Source organism: Oncorhynchus tshawytscha, linkage group LG25 (genome assembly GCF_018296145.1).
Source record: "Oncorhynchus tshawytscha isolate Ot180627B linkage group LG25, Otsh_v2.0, whole genome shotgun sequence".
NCBI classification, from domain to species: Eukaryota; Metazoa; Chordata; class Actinopteri; order Salmoniformes; family Salmonidae; genus Oncorhynchus; species Oncorhynchus tshawytscha.
This window is the reverse complement of record NC_056453.1, coordinates 26,129,056-26,148,588: the sequence shown is the minus strand read 5'-3', so window position 1 is coordinate 26,148,588 and position 19,533 is coordinate 26,129,056. Positions and strand designations below refer to the sequence as shown.

Below are 19,533 nucleotides of genomic sequence, written 5' to 3'. Positions count from 1 at the left end.
TCTTGGTAGTATCAAACTTCTTCCATTTAAGAATGATTGAGACCACTGTGTTCTTGGGGACCTTCAGTGCTGCAGAAATCTTTTGGTGCTCTTCCCCAGATCTGTGCCTCAACACAATCATGTCTCTGAGCTCTACGGACAATTCCTTTGACCTCATGACTTGGTTTTTGCTCAGACATGCACTTTCAACTGTGTGGGACCTTATACAGACACGTGTGTGCTTTTCCAAATCATGCCCAATCAATTGAATTTACCAGAGGTGGACTCCAATGAAGTTGTAAAATCATCTCAAGGATGATCAATGGAAACAGGATGCACCTGAGCTCAATTTCGAGTCTCATAGCAAAGGGTCAGAATCGTTATGTATTTAAGGTATTTCAGTTTTTAATTTTTAATATATTTGCTAAAATTTAGAGAAACATGTTTTCACTGTGTCATTATGGGTATTGTGTGTAGATTGAGGAAGGTTTTTTTATTTCATCCATTTTAGAACAAGGCTGTAATGTAAACACTCTTAGGAAAGAAAAGTGCGATGTATAACCTAAAAGGGTTCTTCGGCTGTCCCCATAAGATAACCCCTTTTTGGTTCCAGGTAGAACCCTTTCCACAGAGGGTCCTACATGGAACCCAAAAGGGTTCTACCTGGAGCCAAAAAGGATTCTCCCATGGGGACAGCCAAAGAATCCTTTTGGAAAGCTTTTTTCCAGGAGTGTAGAAAAATCACTACTATGGCCTAAAACAATTCAGCTCGGTCCATGCAGTTAATTCAGAGTACTGAGGCTATAGGGCCTTGTATGCCTGCAGAGGGATACTGACTAAAATGCCATGAGCTGGCCATTGAGTGGCAGACTGGCCGGTCACGGACAAAGTCTGCAGCATGATCATTCTCCGTGGCCTCAGGATGACACATCAAAAGGACTGGACTATACCAGAGCAACTTCACCAGATGCTTTGTAACAGTGTAACGGTAATTCATGCTTTTAGAGTGAAAGACTGTCTCCCAGACATATGAAGGTCAATGAAGTCTCTTGGTGCACTAACTAATGACTGCTGTTATCTACCCACACAGTGAACCCAGAGAGCTACAGAGCTAGCTGAACCTCTCTGTGAGGATGATGTCACCCTGACTTTTCGAAAGGGAAGCAGAGCAGAGGAGCAGTGGATGCTGCTGAGGGGAGGACGACTCATAATAATGGCTGGAACGGACCAAAGGGATTGGCATCAAACACATGGAAACCATGTGTTTGATGTATTTGATATCATTCCGCTCCAGCCATTCCCACGAGCCCGTCCTCCCCAATTAAGGTGCCACCAACCTCCTGTGCAGAGGAGAGTGTTCGAGACAGACACTGTTAGAATGAGGCATTCCCTTTGACGCACTCTGGCATTTAAAACCTGGGAAATAATTGACCACTTAAACTGTCTGGGTTCTGCCAAAAGACAATTTTCTGACAGAACACAGCCTTCCGTGTACATCCTAAATGTGACTGAATATTTTTTAATATACGACATGGGATAACTTAGAGGTTATTGTGATTATTATGGAGATATTATTCTGTGATGGGCTTATATTTCAGTAGAGGCTGGCTAAGACATTTTGACAGTTGTAGTCTGTTGAATACACTGCTGACTTGAGCAGTTGACATATGATCTACAGTTGAAGTCTGAAGTTTACATACACCTTCTCCAAATACATATATGTAAACTCAGTTTTTCACAATAGTAGAGAGGGATTATTTCAGCATTTATTTATTTCATCACATTCCCAGTGGGTCAGAAGTTTACATACACTCAATTAGTATTTGGTCCCATTGCCTTTAAATTGTTTAACTTGGGTCAAATGTTTTGGGTAGCCTTCCACAAGCTTCCCACAATTTTGGCTCATTCCTTCTGACAGAGCTGGTGTAACTGAATCAGGTTGGTTAGCCTCCTTACTCACACACGCTTTTTCAGTTCTGCCCACAAATGTTCTATAGGATTGAGGTCAGGGCTTTGTGATGGCCACTCCAATACCTTGACTTTGTTGTCCTTAAGCCATTTTGCCACAACTTTGAAAGTATGCTTTGGGTCATTGTCCATTTGCAACCAAGCTTTAACTTCCTGACTGGTGTCTTGTGATGTTGCTTCAATATACCCACATAATTTTCCTCTCTCATGATGCCATCTATTTTTTGAAGTGCACCAGTCCTTCCTGCAGCAAAGCACCCCCACATCATGATGCTGCCTCACCCGTGCTTCACAGTTGGGATGGTGTTCTTCGGCTTGCAAGCCTCCCCCTTTTTCCTCCAAACATAACCATGGTTGTTATGGCCAAACAATTATATTTTTGTTTCATCAGACCAGAGGACATTTCTCCAAAAACTACAATATTTGTCCCCATGTGCAGTTGCAAACCGTAGTCTGGCTTTTTTATGGCGGTTTTGGAGCAGTGGCTTCTTCCTTGCTGAGCGGCCTTTCAGGTTATGTTTACATAGGACTTGTTTTACTGTGGATATACAGTGCCTTGCGAAAGTATTCGGCCCCCTTGAACTTTGCGACCTTTTGCCACATTTCAGGCTTCAAACATAAAGATATAAAACTGTATTTTTTTGTGAACTTAGTGTATGTAAACTTATGACCCACTGGAATTGTGATACAGTGAATTATAAGTGAAATAATCGTGTGTAAACAATTGTTGGAAAAATTACTTGTATCATGCACAAAGTAGATGTCCTAACCAACTTGCCAACACATTTGGATATAATAGTTTGATGCTTTCAGCGATGCTGTGTAGACTGAAACAACCAAACAAAAAATAGTCTACACAGCATTACTGAAAGCATCACATTATATCCACGTGTTATTCTATAAACAACCAAACTAAAAATAAAGATAGCAGAACAGACCTTTGTCAAAGTGGTGAGGGTGGTGTTGGCAGTTAGGAACCAGGGTAACAGAATGAGACGGTGTCAACCTCTCACTACCCCAGTTCTCACACTAACACACTCCGGCCCTCCGGGTAATTTTATCAGTCTATCGACAAGCTATATCTTTCCACCAGCAGCCCAATCTATCCTGTATGGGCACAACAGCATACTGTGCACAGATGTACAGTATCTGTATTTGTGGGTTTATGATCGGTTGAAATACACAAGTGTTTGTTTGGGTGAAGACACACACACAGGACTCTTTGATGGTAACACATTTGGTGCATCCACCATTGCCAGAGTACACAACCCTTAGCAATAAAGACTCACACCGCTTTGTACTTCGGTGGCAAGCCAAGATCTACTACAGAGAGAGAGGAAATCCATTGTCTTAGATAACTTTCAAACAACGGCTTGGTTTATAAATGGGCTGACTTAATACCAGTGGGATGTGTGATTTAGCAATAAATCATGATATGCCACAAAGCCCCTTGCAGAGTTAGGCTGCATCCCAAATGTCACCCTATTCACTGTTTAGTACACTACTTTTAACCAGGGCCCATACAGCTCTGCTCAAAAATAGTGCCCTATATAGGAAATAAGGTGCCATGCAGTCTTAGTTGTACTGTAGATCACTGCCTATGATAGGGACTTGGCCTTGTCAAACAGACCCTGTAGTGGAGAGGCAAAGCAGGCGCTGGCCCATCGACCCTCTAATCCAGCCCTGCTCCATCCACTGTGGTTAATCCACACTTATACACTCATCATTTGCTGCTGCTACTCTGTTCTTTATTTTACTCTCATTGTTATCTATCCTGATGCCTAGTCACTTTACCCTGCCTTTATGTACTTATCTACCTCAAATACCTCATAGCCCTGCACATTGATCTGGTACTCCTGTATATAGCTCCATTCTTGAGTATTTTATTCCTCTTTTGTTACCATTTTTATTTTTAAACTCTTCATTGTTGAGAAGGGTTCGTGTAACAAGCATTTCACTGTAAAAAAGTCTACACCAGTTGTATTCGGCGCATCCTCAGTCCTCTGGGCCCACAGTAATTGATCCTCATATAATTAGCCAACTTTTAGAAAACGCCTACTGTAGTGTACTGTACCACAGTCCTATCTCTCACTCATCCAGAAGGACTAGCTCTGGATCACCACTCCTCTCAGTATTGTAACAGTTCTCTCGTGGGCGGGCCCTGGGCTTTGGACTAGGGCCTGGTTGGTGTCTTCAGTCTACATCCCAACCCACCTTGATGAAGAAGAATTGTGTGTACTTTGCCAGTTTGCGGGATCGTCTGGGTCCCTGGAGGAGGGGTGTGGAGGGGCTGTGTGTCAGTAGTCTCCTGGGGGTCCTGAGGTCCCAGTCTTGGCTGGTGGAGGATAAGGTTGCCTACCTGGAATGCCAGCCACACTGCCGCACTCATTCTCTCTCCTTTTCCTGGCATCCACACGCTCACACTCTCTCCTCTTTGTCTCACTCCTCATCTGCAGATGGAGGGAGTGAGGACCTGCCAGAACCCCGATCGCCCAGTGTAGAGCACCACCACCACCTGAGCCACACCGGTCAAGGTAGGTAGTTACACTACTGGGTGTACTCTATTCTGTGGACCAAATCCCCTCTCGCTCTCTTCTCCCCTCCCCTCCTTCCCCCTACTTTTCCCAATGCATTTTTCTTAGCCACATCTGACCATAATATGAAATATTGTTTATTCATTCATCCAGCTCTTCTTTCTTCCTTCCTTTATGCTCATACTATTTTCCTGCCTCTCTTTCCTCTCTTCTCTGGAGCAACAGAGAGGGCATGAGGCTGTTTAAAGGGCTGTATTTTATATGAGTTAACTACAGAGGATTTAATAACTTCTAGAGAAGTGAAGTAATACTTTTGTGGAGAGAGTGCACTATGAATTTTTATGTTCCTGTAAATGTGTCTGAATCTGTTATCCCTTGAAGTATACTCTGGGCAGAAAGAGAAACAATATTGGCTATTGTGTCTGTCAACAATATACAGTAGATGTTCTAGACTAGAATTCTTGAGTTCCGCTTCCATATGACTGTTTTAGTCCATATGATTTGCCCATTGGTATCCTTGCTCTTTTTGAGCTGTATGCTTCTATGAGTGGGTGTGTGTTTGCGTCTGTGTGTTTTGTTCTGTGAAGTGGCTCTAACGCCCTTCAAAAATCCCTGTCTCAACAATTCAACAAGTAGCACTCAAAAATCACCCCTATCCTTTTGTTCTGAAGTTTTTCGGTAGCTAAGCCATTTACCAGGTCAATGTAGCTACAGTACCTCTCGTCTTCTATCCCCTCACCCTCCCCCCAGACCCTTGGCTCACAGCAAACTTTTCTCGGCTCTCAGACATTTGTGTAAAGCTGTTAAGGAGAGAAAAGACAACGTGTTCCCTAAAAGGCCGCTTCTCTTGAATTACCCTCTGGTGTGCATTCACACCCTGCAGATAGACAGACAAACATGAGGGGATTGTCATGCTGAGGGATCTGGCCAAACCACGGCTGCTGCTACAGTACATGCCTCACTGGCTCAATGGATTTAGTCTCTCAGGCAGAGCTGAAACCACAGAGATGGGGTATAGTGTCGGTATGCTGTAAGCAGGCCCTGGCTGTGTCTGTCTATATCACAGCCTGGCTGTCACACACACAGCCCTCTATGGGGACTACTGTGGAGTTGTCACTTAATGGCTCCTGCTGTCTGCTGTCTGCTATGCTAGCTGATGTTATGTGAAGGTGTTGGCCAGTTGGTGAGACAGCTCTGTCTGTCTGGTGGGACGGGGCCGTCTGGGCTGTGATTCAGTGTTGAGGGAGAAAATGGCTGTAGAGGGTTTTATACAGATATGTTAGTGTGCCAGGGAATGTGAGAATAAAACTTGTGACAAACAGAACCTGTGATATTTAGAGGGAGGTGTTGCTGTGGTTTAGTGATTGCTGCTGTGCTCTTTCAGAAATTCAGCTCCCTTATGGGTTGGTTGTCTTTAGATAATGGTTGCACTCACATCTCTATTCTAGCTACATATCTCTGATGGTTAGACAAAGTTTCTGTGTTATATCAGAGGTGACGGGTTTCTGGAACATTGTTATTGAGGGAAACAGCGAGGCATCCTGTCATGTAAGCAGCATGTGGTGCTTGTCTGCCTGCAGGACTATTATCACTGCTGGGTCAAGCCAGGCAGATCCCAGTCAATACCTCAGCATCATCACAACATGGGTCACTCTCCATGTTTCCACATTCACTTCACTTTACCCTGGATACTGTCAGAAATCGTACATGTAGAGAAGAAACTACTTCCTATGAACACCCTACCCAGCAAACCAAAATTGGTTCTGTGAATGTTCCCTGAACATTCACTAGGTCTTTGCAAATGTCCTCAACACAAAAACGGTCTAGTCGTGCTGATGATTAAAGAATGTTTGTATAAAACATTAGCCAGATGTTGCAAGACATTTCCGAGAACAAATGTAATGTGTTCTTCAAAGATTCCCAGAATGTTTCATTAGGTTGTGAGAACAGTCTGGTGGTAACATTGTGGGGACATCACAAAAGATATGTTCCCAAAACACAAACTGTCCACTTGTGCAGATGATTCTACAATGTTTCTTTTAGGTTGCAAAAAACATTCACAACACATTTTGCTTTTCTAATAAAGTTTCCCAGTGGGAACATTGTGGGGATTTGACAAGAGATAGGTTCCCAAAACGCTACAACTGCCCAGTTGTGCTGACATGCAGATAATGTTTGTATCAAGGTGCACAAAACATTCCTTTGATGTTGCAAGAATGTTGACCCTGACAGGCTTTCTAAGTTCTTTAAAAGTTTCCAGAACATGTAATTAGGTTGTGGGAACAGTGTGGATACATTACAAGAGATGACATTAATACAATGTTTAAGTTAGGTAATGTTGGAAGAATGTTCACAGAACACCTGAGCTGTGTTTGAATTCCCATACTAATATACTGAATACTACATACTTAAAACCATTAGTATCCTTTCAGTTGAGTGTACGAGTGCGTTGCCTGTCTATCAGAAGTTGATGCTGTTGCTATGCAACTTCTTGCTAGCTTGTTAGCATAACACATTTCTAGCTAGCCATCTTACGACTTCATCAACAATGTCCATTGAGAATGTATTTGGGTGACCTGGACCTCAAACCCCACTTCCGAATTACAACCCTCTTTTGACGGCCTGAAGAGAGAGCAAGAAGACCAGGACTATGGCTGTGGCAAGACCTTGGAAAGCTTCCTGTTTGTCTATTGGCTGGCCAGTGGCACTTCGTACTGTGTTATGTCCGAGGCATTTGATGTCCCCCGGACCACAGTGCACAATGTCATCCACAGAATCAGTGATGGGATCATGAAGAAGGTCATCCATTTTTACATCACAAGATGAAATGCAGGAGGTTGATCTATTCTTATCAGCTTCAGGCCATCTGTGACCACAGGTGCAGGTTCATCGACATCTACATTGCCTTCCTCGGGTATGTGCACAAAGCCAGGGTCCTGAAACACAGCCCTGTGTATGTTCAGAGCCTGTACCCACCACAAGGCTGGTTTCTCCTCGGGGATGGTGGGTATCCCTGGTTGGCGGATCCCATCTGTCTGATGACACCCTACAGGCAGCCAGTGAGGGGCGCAGTGGAGGCCACCTACAATGCAAAGCATTCCAAGGCGAGGAATGTGTCGGAGCGGTCCTTCGTGATGATGAAGACTCAAGAGATAACGGATGCAGTGACCTATTACATAGCGAAAGATATGGTCCAATATTTACAGTAGAAATGCCAGGGTTTAAAAAGCTGCTAGGTACAGTTGACCACAAATATCAGCTGCCAAGCCGCAAGTATTTCACTGAAGAAGCCCTGCTGCGATTATACACTGCTACCCGCAAAAGAGTCGCAGAGAAGCTGGCTTGTGTTTCTTATTTTTGCACCACAGCCGATCTATGGTCGAGCAGAGCCATACCTAAGTTTGACTGTCCACTACATAAATGAAGACTGGAAATTGCAAATGTCTGCCTCCAGATGTCTTACTTTCCCGATGATCATACAGGTGAAGTAATAGCCTAGGGTATCAGACTCTCTGGCATCGTGGAAGGTGAGTGAAGACCGACTGGTGTGCATGACAACTGACAGCAGGAACAACATCATAAAAGCATTGCGATTTAACTACTGGACCCGCCTGCAGTGCTTTGGGTACAGGCTTCACCTCACCATCAGTAAGTGTGACATTGGATAATTAAAGTGCATTCAAAAAAGTTATGTTCAGGCCAGTTGTAGGCTAATGTGTTTGTTGTTGTGTCATTCTGCCAATCCAATAGCAAATAACCACAGGCTGTTTTAATATTAACAACAAATTAACTAAATTAATACATTTTCATTCAAAATGATTATAGAAATTACATATTCAAACTGCTAGTGGTCAAACATTCCTAAACAATAGAATAGATTTGTGGGTGTGTGTTGTTAATTTGTTTTGCACAAATAGGCCTTTTTTTATTTTAATAAAGAAAATTCAGTTAAGAATTATGTATTGGCCTCAACAAGAAATCAAGATATATATATATATCTACATTGTGAATCGTCCAAACCTTCTGAAAAAATTTTAGATATTACTTTTAGGCCATATCGCCCATCCTTGCATGGGAAAGGGCAGTGTAGAGTGCAATAGAGATTGCATCATTTGTGGATCTGTTGGGGCGGTTTGCAAATTGGAGTGTGTCTAGGATTTCTGGGATAATGGTGTTGATGTGAGCCATGACCAGCCTTTCAAAGCACTTCAAGGCTACAGATGTGAGTGCTACGGGTCGGTAGTCATTTAGGCAGGTTACCTTAGTGTTCTTGGGTACAGGCACTATGGTGGTCTGCTTAAAATATGTTGGTATTACAGACTCGGACAGTGAGAGGTTGAAAATGTCAGTGAAGAGAAGACACTTGCCAGTTGGTCAGCGCATGCTCGCAGTACACGTCCTTTAAATCCGTCTGGCCTTGCGTCCTTGTGAATGTTGACCTGTTTAAAGGTCTTACTCCCATTGACTGCGGAGAGCATGATCACACAGTCTTCCGGAACAGCTGGTGGTCTCATGCATGTTTCAGTGTTATTTGCCTCGAAGTGAGCATATAAGTAGTTTAACTCGTCTGATAGGCATGTGTCACTGGGCAGTTCTCGGCTGTGCTTCCCTATGTAGTCTGTAATGGTTTGCAAGCCCTGCCACATCCGACGAGCGTCAGAGCCGGTGTAGTGCGATTTGATCTTAGTCCTGTACTGATGCTTTGCCGGTTTGATGGTTCGTCGGAGGGCAAATAGGGATTTCTTATAGGCGTCCAGGTTAGAGTCCCGCTCCTTGAAAGCGGCAGCTCTAGCCTTTAGCTCAGTGCGGATGTTGCCTGTATCCATGGCTTCTGGTTGGGGTATGTACAGTTGAAGTCGGAAGTTTACATACACCTTAGCCAAATACATTTAATCTCAGTTTTTCACAATTCCTTTTAATCATAGTAAATATTCCCTGTCTCAGTTAGGATCACCACTTTATTTTAAGAATGTTAAATGTCAGAATAATAGTAGAGAGAAATAATTTATTTCAGCTTTTATTTTTTTCATCACATTCCCAGTGGCTCAGAAGTTTACATACACTCAATTAGTATTTGGTAGCATTGCCTTTAAATTGTTTAACTTGGGTCAAACTTTTCGGGTAGCCTTCCACAAGCTTCCCACAATAAGTTGGATGATTTTTGGCCCATTCCTCCTGACAGAGCAGGTGTAACTGAGTCAGGTTTGTAGGCCTCCCTGCTCGCATATGCTTTCTCAGTTCTGCCCACACATTTTCTGTGGGATTGAGGTCCGGGCTTTGTGTTGGCCATTCTAATACCTTGACTTTGTTGTCCTTAAGCCATTTTGCCACAACTTTGGAAGTATGCTTGGGGTCATTGTCCATTTGGAAGACCCATTGCGACCAAGCTTTAACTTCCTGACTGATGTCTTGAGATGTTGCTTCAATATATCCACATACTTTTCCTTCCTTATGACGCCATCTATTTTGTAAAGTGCACTAGTCCCTCCTTGTCACGTTCTGACCTTTTATTTCCTTTGTTTTGTCATTATTTAGTATGGTCAGGGCGTGAGTTGGGGTGGGCAGTCTATGTTTGTTTTTCTATGATTTGGGTATTTCTATGTTTCGGCCTAGTATGGTTCTCAATCAGAGGCAGGTGTCATTAGTTGTCTCTGATTGAGAATCATACTTAGGTAGCCTGGGTTTCACTGTGTTTTTGTGGGTGATTGTTCCTGTCTCTGTGTTTGCACCAGATAGGACTGTTTTGGGTTTTCACGTTTCTTGTGTTTGTATTCAGTTGTTCATGTGTACATTTACGTATTAAAATAACCATGGACACTTACCACGCCGCATATTGATTCTTTTCGCCTCTCCTCTTTGGAAGAGGAGGAGGAAATCCCTTACACTCCTGCAGCAAAGCACACCCACAACATGACGCTGCCATCCCCGTGCTTCACAGTTGGGATGGTGTTCTTTGGCTTGCAAGCCTCGCCCTTTTTCCTCTAAACATAATGATGGTCATTATGGCCAAGCAGTTCTATTTTTGTTTCATCAGACCACTGGGCGTTTACAAAAAGTACGATCTTTGTCCCCATGTGCAGTTGCAAACCGTAGTCTGGCTTTTTTATGGCGGTTTTGGAGCAGTGGCTTCTTTCTTGATGAGCGGCCTTTCAGGTAATGTCGATATAGGACTCGTTTTACTGTGGATATAGATCTTTTGTACCTGTTTCCTCCAGCATCTTCACAAGGTCCTTTGCTGCTGTTCTGGGATTGATTTGCACTTTTCGCACCAAAGTACGTTCATCTCCAGGAGACAGAACGCGTCTCCTTCCTGAGCGGTATAACGGCTGCGTGGTCTCATGGGGTTTATACTTGCGTACTATTGTTTGTACAGATGAACGTGGTACCTTCAGGCGTTTGGAAATTGCTCCCAATGATGAACCAGACTTGTGGAGGTCTACAAAAAAAATTCTGCGGTCTTGGCTGATTTCTTTTGATTTACCCATGATGTCAAGCAAAGAGGCATGGAGTATAAAGGTAGGCCTTGAAATACATCCACAGGTACACCTCCAATTGACTCAAATGATGTCAATTATTCTATCACAAGCTTCTAAAGCCAATGACATCATTTTCTGGTATTTTCCAAGTTGCTTAAAGGCATAGTCAACTTAATGTATGTAAACTTCTGACCCACTGGAATTGTGATACAGTGTATTATAAGTGAAATAATCTGTCTGTAAACAATTCTTGGAAAATGTACTTGTGTCATGCACAAAGTAGATGTCCTAACCGACTTGCCAAAACTATAGTTTGTTAACAAGAAATTTGTGGAGTGGTTGAAAAACGAGTTTTAATGACTCCAACCTAAAGTGTATGTAAACTTCCGACTTCAACTGTGCATGCGGTCACTGTGGGGATGACGTCATCGATGCACTTATTGATGAAGCCAATGACTGATGTGGTGTAGTCCTCAATGCCATCGGAGGAATCCCGGAACATATTCCAGTCTGTGCTAGCAAAACAGTCCTGTAGCTTAGCATCGGCTTCATCAGACCACGTTTTTATTGATCTAGTCACTGGTGCTTCCTGCTTGAATTTTTGCTTGTAACAGGAATCGGGATGGTGGAGTTACGATCAAATTTGCCAAATGGAGGGCAAGGTAGAGCTTTGTATGCTTCTCTGTGTGTGGAGTGAAGGTGGTCCAGAGTTTTTTTTCCCTCTGGTTGCACATTTAACATGCTGATAGAAATTTTGTAAAACTGATTTAAGTTTCCCTGCATTAACGTCCCTGGCTACTTGGAGCGCCGCCTCTGGGTGAGCGTTTTCTTATTTTCTTATGGCAGAATACAGCTTATTCAGTGCTGTCTTAGTGCCAGCCTCCTACTGTGGTGTTATGTAAACAGCTATGAAAAATACAGATGAAAACTTTCTCGGTAGATTGTGTGGTCTACAGCTTATCATGAGATACTCTACCTCAGGTGAGCAATAGCTTGAGACTTCCTTAGATATCGTGCACCAGCTGTTAATTACAAAAATACATAGTCTCCTGCACCATATCTTACCAGACGTTGCTGTTCTATCCTGCCGGTTCAGAGCATTACCAGCCAGCTGTATGTTGATAGTGTCTTCGTTCAGCCAGGACTCCATGTATTAAGCATTGATTTTATTCTCCAAAGATTGCACGTTTGCTACCAGAATGGAAGGAAGTGGGGGTTTATTCGATTGCCTATGAATTCTCAGAAGGCAGCCCGCCGTCTGGCCCCTTTTTCTCAGCCTCCTCCTCATGCAAATCACAGGGATCTTGGCCTGTTCCCGAGAAAGCAGTATATTGTTCGTGTTGTGCTCGTCAGACTCATTAAATTTAGAAAATGATTCTGCCAGTCTGTGGTGAGTAATCTCAGTCCTGATGTCCAAAAGTTTTTTTCGGTCATAAGAGATGGTAGCGGCAACATTATGTCCAAAATAATTTTTAAAACAATTTTTCAAAACGAACAAAAAACCTGTGCCCCGGCACATTGACTCTGTACCAGTTCCCCCTGTATATAGCCTCATTACTGTTTTTTTATTGTTTCTCTTTAATTATAATTGTTTTCTTTTTTTTCTTCTTTTTTTTACTTCAGTTTATTTTTTTAAATACTTAACACTAATTATTCTTCAAATTGCATTGTTGGCTAAGGGCTTGTAAGTAAGTATTTCACTTTAAGGTCTACACCTGTTGTGTTTGGCTCATGTGACAAATGCAATTTCATTTGATTTGATCATCAGGAGTAGGCAATGTTGCAGCACCTGCTAACCCCATCCCAGGTCACCACAACTACTGCAATTCCCCACCAGTAGAAAACAACCCATGTGATCCTCACCGCCGCACAACTTGTTTTTTGAAACTTAATTGTTGATTCTTAAATCAATCAATATCACCCGTGTTCACATTTGACATAATTACTGTTCTGTTTTTATAGTATTACCAGTTTTCATATTTGTTTTATTTTATTTATTTATTTTCTATTCTGCAGTTTGTGAGTGGTGGAGCTCTTTTAAGAGCTTCATGGCATAAAACGTATGGTTTTGTTGTTAATACAATGTTCTATAATAAAAGTTGTGTGGCCTTCCACTTAACGTAACTTTTTAAAATAATTTAATCAAATAAAAAAACTAAACAAAACACATGTATTTTTATATTAGCACTGGCATTTATAGGCAGGCTCAATCAAGTGCTCAAATAGTTTGAAAGAAAACATTTGGCATTGGAACCAGATCTGGAACTCAAACAATGGCACTGCAAAATAAAAACATTACTTTTTGTCATTAAAATCCTCCAAACCCTCAATAGTCCAGCCTCCCTCTGTCTATTGTCCTCGTCTCTCTGTCTATTCTCATCTTCTCCACATCAATTCTCGTTGTCCCTACGCCTATTCTCCTCATCCATCATCCTCCTGTACTCCTCCTCTCTCTTCTGCTCCTTCTTCTTGTACTCCTCCTCTATCTTCTCCATCTTGCGGTCCTCCTCAACTCCCTGTTTTCCTTGTCTCACTTCTCTCTTTTTATTGCATCTTTCTCTCTTTTCATCATGAGTGCTGGCCGGCCTCTCTCTTTTGATCTATGTCCTGCATCTCTGAGTAGTGTGACCCACTCTGGCTCTCTCATCTTCTTGGGAGTTCTATCTTTTTCTCCCTCTCTCTCTCTCGGTTCCTGAACTTTTCCTGAAAACACCACTACCTCCTGGCTGGATGAGGCAATGACAACAGGCAGTGTAATAGCGGGCCTTATGTGAATTGGGCCATCAGGTGCTCTCCCCTCCCTCTGTACTCACCCCAGTTTGGGGACACTTCAAATCCTAAAAGAAACCAGTTAGCTGGACTCACCATACTCACCATACAACCTGGACATTGTGAAGATATTGAGATATTTTAGATGTCTACTGTATACAGAAAATAAATACTTTTATCTTTGTCCCTCCCCTTCTGACAGTACACTTGCACAAATGCCCTAGGCAAAGCACAATAATATATTACAGTTACCAACTATCAGTTGGCAAATACAGATAAAATACACCCAGGCATTAGTAACCAATTGAAAGGTGAATTGATGCCAGCACAAAACTTGTATTTTTTGTCCCCCCAAATTTCCTGCCAACCTGTAACGTTATCACTCGCTCCCAAGTTTGTATTGCATCATGAATGTAATTAGGCCAGATCATATAAGCTGCAGTAACTTAACAGTCTAGTGATTGTTAATGTTAGGTAATGTTCCCAGCAATTCAGCTTCTTAGGCCGCATGCCTCTTTCCTGTGAACCGGAATTAGTTTCTAGCACACCAGGTGATCAACTTCAGTCCTTGATGTAAATAGACACCCTTTTTAGATAAACCTGTGGCAAGTTAACGTGACATAAATCAGGTTTAAAACCATTAGCTACCAACCGCATATAAGCCTCATGTTGGGTAGTTAGTTAGCATTCACACTGAACAACAATATAAACACAACAGGCAAAAATGTCAACGGTTTTACTGAGTTACAGTTCATATAAGGAAACCAGTCCATTTAAATAAATTCATTAGACCCTAATCTATGGTTTTCACCTGACTGGGCAGGGGCGCAGCCATGGGTGGGCCTCGGAGGGCATAGGCCTAGCCACTGGGGAGCCAGGCCCAGCCAATCAGAATACGTTTTTCCCCACAAAAAGGTTTTATTACAGACAGAAATACTCCTCAGTTTACTCAGCTGTCCGTTTGACTGGTCTCAGACAATCCCACAGTTAAAGAAGCCCGGATGTGGATGTCCTGGGCTGGTTCCACGTGTTCTGCTGTTGTGGGGCCGGCTGGACATACTGCCAAATTCTCTAAAACGACATTGGAGACAGCTTATGATAGATAAATGAACATTCAATTTTCTCACAACAGCTTTGGTGGACATTCCTGCAGGTAGCATGCTATTTGCATGCTCCCTCAAAAGTTGAGACATCTGTGGCATTGTGTTGTGTGACAAAACAGCACATTTTAGAGTGGCCTTTTATTTTCCCCAGCACAAGGTGCACCTGTGTAATGATAATGATGTTTAATCAGCTTCTTGATATGCCACACCTGTCAGGTGGATGGATTATCTTGGCAAAGGAGAAATGCTCACTGACAGGGATACTAACAGGGATGTAAACAAATTTGTGCACAAAATCTGAGAGAAATATGCTTTTTGTGCATATGGGAAATTTCTGTGATCTTTTATTTCAGCTCATGAAACATGGAACCAACACTTTACACGTTGTGTTTATATTTATGTTCAGTATAGTTAATATACTGGCAAGTTTGATGTATTAGTAGCCAACTGACGTTCGCTAGCTAGCTAACGTACTGGTACATATATGCTTTGCGGTTTGTAAGGCTAGAGTTGCTAACAAATTATCAGCCATTATCATATTACCTTGCTCAACATTTTCTTAACATTTGTCATAATTAGCTAAAGCAATGAATATTTACTTTTTGTACTTACATTTGTATCCGCTCTCGTCGAACTTCGGCTGCATATTTTCCGCCATTTTCTTCAAATCTGAAAATGTCGTGAAGCTTCGCATTTAAGTGGAATACAACACAAAATCTGCCAGAAACATCAACCATTTGTTTTAACACATCCATGTTGTGTTACTTTTTACATAAAGTGTTGCCCTTTAAAAAAATCCTGTTGGATTAGCTATTTTTCCTATAGAATCCAAGATTCTCACAATCATATAGGATTTTGTCACTATCAAAATCCTGTTGGAATCCTGTTGGAATCCTGTTGGGCTACAGTTTTCTTATTTGAAGATTTTGTCACCTCTATCAGAATCCTATATCCTATTGGAGTACTTTCTTTCCTATTGGAATTCAAAAGAAATCTGATTGGATCCTATTGTTTTTTTATTTTTTATTTTTTTTTACAATACAAAACACACATACAAACAACAACATACAGATGCACACAAACATCCACAGCGTCACCCCTGCCCAGACCCACCTGCTCACACCCCCATCTCCAACACCTGTATCATGTGCCACATGGCCTCAAACTGCACCAATTTGTTTCCCTCTGTTGCCCACACACTTTCAACATTTAGATAATAAAGCATTTGACCTTTCCATTGTGTTAATGATGACTGGTTGATTTCCAGTTTTGAAGTATGTTTTTACAAGATGATTGACAAGAAAAGTGTCGTCCAACCCATTGGGTATCTCACTGCACCTTCTTATGCCATGTCTTGAAATATGCAGACAGACGGATTAAAAATAAACGTATCCTAAAGGAGTCTTGTAGGATTGTGTCACCCCAATCAGACTCTTATTAGAACCCATTAAATTATAGTTTGTTGTCATTAGTTTGAGTACAATACAACAACATTAATGACAAAATGTTATATGATCGGAAACACTGACGTCTTTGAGGATAAACACCGACGTCTTTGAGGATAACACAGTGCCACCGACGCGACCCACAACCAAGGACTGTGGGCTCTCCTTCTCCGTGGCCGACGTGAGTAAGACATTTAAGCGTGTTACCTCTCACTAAGCCTGCCAACCCAAACTGCATCCACAGCCCCACATGCTTCAAGATGTCCACCATTCTTCTTGTACCCAAGAAAGCAAAGGTAAATGAACTAAATGACTGTCGCCCCATAGCACTCACTTCTGTCATCATGAAGTGCTTTGAGAGACCAGTCAAGGATCATATCACCTCTACCTTACCTGACACCCTAGACCCATTTCAATTTGCTTACCACCCCAATAGATCCACAGACAATGTAATCGCCATCACACTACATACTGTCCTATCCCATCTGGACAAGAGGAATACCTATGTAAGAATGCGGTTCATTGACTACAGCTCAGCATTCAATACCATCGCACCCTCCAAGCTCATCATTAAGCTTTTGAGGCCCTGGGTCTGAACCCCGCCCTGTGCAACTGGGTCCTGGACTTCCTGACAGGCCGCCCCCAGGTGGGAAGGTAGGAAACAACCCCTCCACTTCATTGATCCTCAACACTGGGGCCCCACAAGAATGCGTGCTCAGCCCCCTCCTGTACTCCGCTCACCCATGACTGCGTGGCCGCGCACACCTTCAACTCAATCATCAAGTTTGCAGCCGACACAATGGTAGTAGGCCTGATTACCAACAATGACGAGACAGCCTATAGGGAGGAGGTGAGGGCGTGTGAGTGTGGTGCCAGGAAAATAACCTCTCATCCAACGTCAACAAAACAAAGGAGCTTATCGTGGACTTCAGGAAACAGCAGAGGGAGCACCCCCATCCACATCAACGGGACCACAGTGGAGAAGGTGGAAAGCTTCATGTTCCTCAGCGTACACATCACTGACGATCTGAAATGGTCCACCCACACAAACATTGTGGTGAAGAAGGCGCAACAGCACCTCTTCAACCTCAGGAGGCTGAAGAAATTTGGCTTGGCACCTGAAACCCTCACAAACCTTTACAGATGCACAATTGAGAGCATCCTGTCAGGCTGTATAACCTCCTGGTACGGCAACCGCACTGCAGGGATCTCCAGAGGGTGGTGCAGTCTGCCCAACGCATCACCGGGCGGCATACTACCTGCCCTCCAGGACACCTACAGCACCTGATGTCACAAGAAGGACAAAAAGATCATCAAGGACAACAACCACCCGAGCCACTGCCTGTTCACACTGCTATCATCCAGAAGGCGAGGGTAGTAAAATCCTATAGAATAGGTTCCAAAATCTGATAGGATATTCTATAGGATGTGTGTTGAAAGGGTGTCTTGAGTAATTTACACAAATCATGTGTTAAATGTGACAGCACTTTGATTGTGTTAAAAGTAACACGTTATCCCTAGCTAGACACACAGATGTGTTAAAAAATAACACAGCGTGTTGTTTTTTACACATCTGTTCTAAGTGTGTATTCATGGCAGTATGGTCAATCAGGAATTCCATGCTTCATTTTTAATCTTCTTAGACATGACTAACCCAAGGAAATACTGGTAACTGGGTTATTCCCCATCACTTCACCCATCCTCTGTGCATTCTGCGTACTTCCGGGCTCATATTTACAAGGTATCCAAGACTGTAAGTGCTGATCTAGGATCACTTTTGCTTTTCAGATCATGAAAAATAAGATATCAAATTTATTTATATAGCCCTTCGTACATCAGCTGATATCTCAAAGTGCTGTACAGAAACCCAGCCTAAAACCCCAAACAGCAAGCAATGCAGGTGTAGAAGCACGGTGGCTAGGAAAAACTCCCTAGAAAGGCCAAAACCTAGGAAGAAACCTAGAGAGGAACCAGGCTATGTGGGGTGGCCAGTCCTCTTCTGGCTGTGCCGGGTGGAGATTATAACAGAACATGGCCAAGATGTTCAAATGTTCATAAATGACCAGCATGGTCAAATAATAATAATCACAGGCAGAACAGTTGAAATTGGAGCAGCAGCACGGCCAGGTGGACTGGGGACAGCAAGGAGTCATCATGTCAGGTAGTCCTGAGGCATGGTCCTAGGGCTCAGGTCCTCCGAGAGAGAAAAAGAAAGAGAGAAAGAGAGAATTAGAGAGCATACTTAAATTCACATAGGACACCGGATAGGACAGGAGAAGTAACTACAGATATAACAAACTGACCCTAGCCCCCCGACACATAAACTACTGCAGCATAAATACTGGAGGCTGAGACAGGAGGGGTCAGGAGACACTGTGGCCCCATCCGAGGACACCCCCGGACAGGGCCAAACAGGAAGGATATAACCCCACACACTTTGCCAAAGCACAGCCCCCACACCACTAGAGGGATATCTTCAACCACCAACTTACCATCCTGAGACAAGGCCAAGTATAGCCCACAAAGATCTCCGCCACGGCACAACCCTAGGGGGGGGGGCGCAACCCAGACAGGAAGATCACATCAGTGACTCAACCCACTCAAGTGACGCACCCCTCCTAGGGACGGTATGAAAGAGCCCTAGTAAGCCAGTGACTCAGCCCCTGTAATAGGGTTAGAGGCAGAGAATCCCAGTGGAAAGAGGGGACCCGGCCAGGCAGAGACAGCAAGGGCGGTTCGTTGCTCCAGAGCCTTTCCGTTCACCTTCACACTCCTGGGACAGACTACACTCAATCATATGACCCACTGAAGAGATGAGTCTTCAGTAAAGACTTAAAGGTTGAGACCGAGTTTGCGTCTCTCAATGGGTAGGCAGACCATTCCATAAAAATGGAGCTCTATAGGAGAAAGCCATGCCTAGAAATTCTAGGGACAATTAGGAGGCCTGCGTCTTGTGACCGTAGCATACGTGTAGGTATGTACGGCAGGACCAAATCAGAGAGATAGGTAGGAGCAAGCCCATATAATGCTTTGTAGGTTAGCAGTAAAACCTTGAAATCAGCCCTTGACAGGAAGCCAGTGTAGGGAGGCTAGCACTGGAGTAATATGATCAATTTGTTTGGTTCTAGTCAGGATTCTAGTAGCCGTATTTGGCACTAACTGAAGTTTATTTAGTGCTTTATCCGGGTAGCCGGAAAGTAGAGCATTGCAGTAGTCTAACCTAGAAGTGACAAAAGCATGGATTAATTTTTCTGCATCA

General features: G+C 43.1%; 1 protein-coding gene across 6 annotated transcripts in view; it reads left to right on the top strand.

The window, feature by feature from the left end:
- tanc2b (tetratricopeptide repeat, ankyrin repeat and coiled-coil containing 2b) overlaps nt 1–19,533 on the top strand; it is a 234,479-nt gene that overhangs the window by 122,980 nt on the left and 91,966 nt on the right. For all 6 annotated transcript variants that reach the window (XM_042306173.1, XM_042306172.1, XM_042306171.1 and 3 more), the window contains one exon: nt 4,404–4,481. In XM_042306173.1, coding sequence (XP_042162107.1) covers nt 4,404–4,481 — 78 coding nt within the window. The remainder of the gene's footprint in view (nt 1–4,403; nt 4,482–19,533) is intronic.